Raw genomic sequence first — 5,917 nt, 5'->3', positions numbered from 1 at the left:
ATTCCCCACGATGTTCAAGCTCACATAACTAATAAACAAGAGAGTTTTAGATACTATATATACTATATATACATTATTCTAGAACACTGTTTTTTGCAAGTTGTTTGGATTTATGTTCCCGAGTCATGAGCTCACCAGGCGGATTTCCTCTACATCCAAGTCATCAGATCCACTGAAGTGAATATCAAATCTGGATTATAAATAGTATGCAAGCTTTTGGGTGTGATTTAGGAAGCTCGGTTATTAGACAGTCATCCCTCCTGGGCCTCAGTGACTGAATTCCCTTGCACTTCACTCAGAGTTCTGTGATATCGACAGCACTGTGGGGCTTCTGCCTTGAGGGGCTTATCCTTTCCATGATTTCTGCGATCTGCTGCTGCTGCTGCTGCTAAGTCGCTTCAGTCGTGTCTGACTCTGTGTGACCCTATAGGCGGCAGCCCAGCAGGCTCCCCCCTCCCTGGGATTCTCCAGGCAAGAACACTCGAGTGGGTTGCCATTTCCTTCTCCAATGCATGAAAGTGAAAAGTGATAGTGAAGTCGCACAGTCGTGTACGACTCCTAGAGAACCCATGGACCGCAGCCCACCAGGCTCCTCCGTCCGTGGGATTTTCCAGGCAAGAAGACTTGAGTGGGGTGCCATTGCCTTCTCTGTCTGTAATCTGAGCGAGAAACAAAGGACAGCTCTGGTACTAGGGTTCACTCCCAGAGTCAGAAAGATCCCCTGGAGGAGGAAATGGGAACCCATTCGAGTGTTCTTGCCTGGAAAATCCCATGGACAGAGGAACCTTGTGGGTTGCAATTCATGGGGTCACAAAGAGTCGCCGTGACTCAGCACTGAGCTGAGCTAAAATTTACGGCAATTAAGTCTTCATCTCGCCTCAAAAAGATTGTCTTCCCTGAGAGAGTCAGAATAACTTTTACTTTATTTTCAAGTATTGATTTCCTAGAAGATTATAAACTAATAAACCTTGGTATTATTTTTATGAATTTAGAAAACTTCCTAAAAATATAAAAAATTTTCAGTTGAACATGTTTTAATTTTTCCCCAAACATATCATTTCCAAATGCCTTTCCTTCCTTACTTTCTTCTTTCCCATGTGTTTCTGAAGATTCAGTTGCTTCCAATGTGCTATATGAGCAAAATAAATAATAGCAAATGCATAGTGAGGATTTACTCTGTGTCATATACTAGGGTTTCTCTTTCATCTTAACAAGGTCCTAGTGAGAAAGGCACTAAGTCTCCTAAATTTACCTATGAGTAAAATCAATAACAGATAAGATAATTTATAATTTGCCTAATGTTTCCAGGTGTTGGTTGGCAAACTGGCCCCATATAAGGAGGCAGGGAGAGACTGAAAAAAGAGTCATACCACTCCAGGTTGGAAGGTGGCACTTTTAATAAACAAGGGGACTTACACAGGGGGCTTGTCATGGACGGTTACAAGATAAGCAGATCTTTGCATCTCTATGTCAGAAAATTTAAGATCATATAGAGGGCTTTCCTGGGTTCATTCACATATTCCATCCAGATGGCCTCAACAACACCTTATTGTCTCAAGTCTGCATCCTTGAAAATGTCTCCAGCTATGGGGATGAGGCGGAGAAGGCAATGGCAAGCCACTCCAGTACTCTTGCCTAGAAAATCCCATGGATCGAGGAGCCTGGTAGGCTGCAGTCCGTGGGGTCGCTAAGGGTCGGACATGACTGAGCGACTTCACTTTCCCTTTTCACTTTCACACACTGGAGAAGGAAATGGCAACCCACTCCAGGGTTCTTGCCTGGAGAATCCCAGGGACAGGGGAGCCTGGTGGGCTTCCGTCTATGGGGTCGCACAGAGTTGGACATGACTGAAGTGACTTAGCAGCAACAGCAGCATGGGGATGAGGTTGCTTAGTCACTCAGTCATGTCCGACTCTGCAGCCCCATGGACTGCAGCAAGCCAGGTTTCCCTGTCCTTCACCATCTCCCAGAGCTTGCTCAAAATCACTTCCATTGAGTGGGTGATGCCATCCAACCATATTGCCCTCTGTCATCCCCTTCTCCTCCTGCTTCTATCTTTCCCAGCATCAGAGTCTTTTCCAGTGAGTCAACTGTTCACACTAGGTGGCCAGACTATTGGAGCTTCTGCTTTAGCATCAGTCCTTCCAATGAATATTCAGGGCTGATTTCCTTTAGGATGGACTAAACAAAGTGATCACATGAATCGAAGCCTTGTCTAACTCAATGAAACTTTGGGCCAAAGTATGTATGACTACTCAAGGTGGATGAGTCATGGAGGAGAGTTCTGACAATACGTGCTCCACTGGAGAAGGGAATGGCAAACCACTTCAGCATTCTTGCCTTGAGAACCCCATGAACAGTATGAAAAGGCAAAAACTGGGGCAATAAATGGAACTCATGTTCAAGAATGGGAGGACAAATGAGGACCTTCTGATGCCCAGGCCCATCTCCTTGCTCTAGCAGTGGTCACGTCCTCTCAGTGACCGACAGCAGGCAGAGAGGACAGCACCTATCAAAGTCAGAGGCGTAGCGAGTTGTAGGGGAAGGAAGCAGTGAGGACAGGAAGGAACAGATGAGGGACTCTGGAGATGATTACTGTGCTCTGTTTCTTGATTCAGATGCAGAGCACAGGTTTATTTCCTTCATACTTCGGTCTCTCTCTGTTTTGTTTTCTTTCATTTCTTTATGGATTCAGTTCAGTTCAGTCACTCAGGTGTGCCCAACTCTTTGCAACCCCATGAATCACAGCACGCCAGGCTTTACGGATTATATGTCATAATTAATATATGAAAAAATCTGTAAGATGCCTTAAAACCATACATAAGTCAATGAAACTACCCAAGGCAGAGTGTAAGGTTAGATATGTCTTTAAAGAATTAACTTGAAAGCAAGTTTAGGTATTTCCTATCTAGTCTTCATGTACAAATATCATAAGCAAATTGCTTTTTTTAATTCACAGTCAGTCTTAAAATTGTCTACTCTGTATAACATAGCAACTGTCTCTTTAAGCTAATATATTTTTAATCACATTCGTCCCTACTAAATCTCAGAGTGACCAACGGAATTGTCATTTTTCTCATAATTTTTCAGCTCATCATCTCTGAGACTTATAAAGTAAATAATTTGGGCTCTGTGATTTGAAAGCTAATTGAGTTCTCTGATTCCCAAGTCCACTTTACTTCCACACAGAGGTTTTAACACATTGAGTAGGGGAAATCAATTATGCTCCTCTTCTGAAAACATCTTTTGGTACCAAATCCTTCTCATAGCCTTTTTCATCTCTGTGTTTCTCAGAGTGTAGATTAAGGGATTGAACATAGGAGCAATTATGGTATAAAAGAGAGAAAATATTTTGTCCTCAGGGAAAGTGGTAGGGGGTCTGAGGTAGGCAAAGATTGAAGGACCAAAAAATAAGACAACCACGGTGATGTGAGACCCACAGGTAGAGAGGGCTTTGCGCCTTCCTTCAGCTGAGTGGTTTCTTAAGGTGAATAATATAGTGACGTAGGACCCAAACAAGAGAACAAAGGTTACTAAGGCAACCATTCCCGAATTGGCAACCACAAGGATACCAGTGATGTAGGTATCAGTACAGGCAACTTTCAACAAAGGAAATATGTCACAGTAGTAGTGGTCAATTTCATTGGGGCCACAGAAGGGCAAACTGACTATCATAGAGAACTGAGAAAAGGCGTGGACAGCCCCACCAGCCCAAGCTACCAGGATGAGGAGATTGCACCTTGTCCTGTTCATGATAATCATGTAGTGGAGAGGCTTGCAGATGGCAACCCAGCGGTCAAAGGCCATGACTGTAAGGATGCAGATTTCAATCATTCCTAAGAAGTGCAAGGAAAAAACCTGTAACATGCAGTTACCATAAGAGATGGTTTTCTTTCCCAGAAGCAGGTCACTGATCAGTTTGGGTGTCACACAAGAGGTATAGCAGATGTCCATGGAGGATAAGTGGCTGAGGAAATAGTACATTGGTTGGTGAAACAGAGGGCTACATCGGATGGAGACAAGGATCAGAAGGTTTCCCACCAGGATAGCAACATAACAAAATAAGAAGAACACAAAGCAAAATATTTGTATGTTTTGGTTATAGGAAAGTCCCAAAAAAATAAATTCTGAAATGTTCCTCTGACTTTCCATATATTGTATGCTATCTGCAAATAATTGAGTATCTGAAAAAAAATAAAATGAAAGAAAATATTTACAATATGATCACAATCATATAAAAGCTGCCAACAAGCCATTAAAGTTAATTTTAACAAATTACCAAAACTAGTTAATAAATTAATGATATTATATTTTTCTTATGAACCATGCCTCATTTCTTCAGGATTGTTTTCAAATATTCTGTTACATTGGTAGTAATAAAAATAAATTCTATTAAATTTTCAAAATATAATTTTTTAGGCTTCCCAGGTGGCTCTAGAATTAAAGAACCCATCTGCCAATGCAAAAGATACAAAAGACATGGGTTCAATCCTTGGGTCAAGAGTATCCCCTGTAGTAGGAAATGGCAACCCAATGCAGACTTCTTGCCTGGAAAATTCCATGGCCAGAAGAACCTGGTGGGCTATGAATCCATGGGTCCACAGTGAGTTGACTGAGCACCTGGTTTACAGTACAGAACAGGCATTACAGATATTCCTTGACTCATGGTGGTTCATGTAGCGACTTTATTGACTTTATGATAGTATGAAAATAGTAAGCATCAAGAAGAAACTGTACTTGAATTTTGATCTTTCCACTGAGCTAGCTATAGGTGATATGATACTCTGTTATAATGCTGGGTCTGAACAGTGAGTCACAGTAGCCTCCAGTCAGCCTGGTGATCACATAGGTAAAGAACTGATGCACTTACCACCATTCCGTACCAGACAGCCATTCTGTTTTTCACTTTTAGTGGAGTATTCAATAACTTACATGAGATAGGCTTTGTGTTAGATTGCTGTTGTTGTTCAGTTGCTAAGTCATCTCCAACTCCTGAGGACCCCATGAACTGCAGCACTCCAGGCTCCCCTGTCCTTCACTATACCCTGAGTTTCCTCAAACTCATTTCTACTGAGTGAGTGATGCCATCTGACCATCTCACCCTCTGTTGCCCCTTCTTCTCTTGCCCTCAATCTTTCCCAGCATCAGAGACTTTTCCAGTGGGTCGGCTCTTTGCATTAGGTAGTCAAAGTGTTAGAGATGATTCTGCTCAATTGCAGGCTAATGTAAGTATTCTGAGTATGTGTAAGGTAAGCTGGACTAAACTATGATGTCCAGTAGGTTCAATGTATTCAATTCACTTTCAACTTGTATTTTCAGGTTATGATGAATTTATTGGGATGTAATCTCAATGAACATCATGAGGTTCTGAACTATTTCCCAGAGATGAATTATACCATTATTACTTTTAACACTTAAACAGTGCTTTTAATGCAATTTAATACAGGACTATTTTTACTTATAATTTTCAAATGTGTCTTTCAGAAAGGTAATTTTTAAATTACATGATGCTCCATTCCCCTCCCATGATACAGAACACTCTCCTGGATTTGTCTGCCATCATATGATCATGGAACACAGTGCATGTAATAAAAGTCACCTGAATTCCGAGCTGTGTGATTAGGGTTATAAGAATTGTCCCTTGAAATACAAGAGTGAGGGCAGAGTAAGTACTGCATATTGAACTTGGGAAAGCAGTCTTGCGAGCTATTTTATAAGACTGAAGTTACTGGAAGATACAGCAAAAGTTGTCAGTGATTGACATTTAAAAAAGAAAATTATATTTCATATTTAAGTTTAAAGTAAAATAATGGCTTAAGGTGAATTTTATAGTCATTAAAATTAACAGTGCAAATAAAGAGATACACTAACTGAAATGAACAAATAATTTGAATTTGGCACTTGTGTTCTCTGCTGG

General features: G+C 41.2%; 1 protein-coding gene across 1 annotated transcript; it reads right to left on the bottom strand.

The window, feature by feature from the left end:
• Positions 1–3,216: 3,216 nt before the first annotated feature.
• On the bottom strand, positions 3,217–4,152 carry LOC148775716 (olfactory receptor 4P4-like). Its single transcript, XM_088843551.1, has one exon. It carries the CDS (start codon positions 4,150–4,152, stop codon positions 3,217–3,219), a length of 936 nt encoding a protein of 311 aa, XP_088699677.1.
• Between the last annotated feature and the right edge of the window lie 1,765 nt (positions 4,153–5,917).

This window comes from Moschus berezovskii, chromosome 14, assembly GCF_049115385.1.
Source record: "Moschus berezovskii isolate FMDL1 chromosome 14, NW_MosBer_1.0, whole genome shotgun sequence".
Classification (NCBI taxonomy): Eukaryota; Metazoa; Chordata; class Mammalia; order Artiodactyla; family Moschidae; genus Moschus; species Moschus berezovskii.
Note: the sequence above shows the minus strand (reverse complement) of the source record. Positions and strands in the feature narration are given on the sequence as shown.

What these genes read in the sequence shown, in the direction of transcription:
- LOC148775716 (XM_088843551.1), bottom strand. Translation starts at nt 4,152, where the DNA reads ATGGAAAGTCAGAGGAACATTTCAGAATTTATTTTTTTGGGACTTTCC.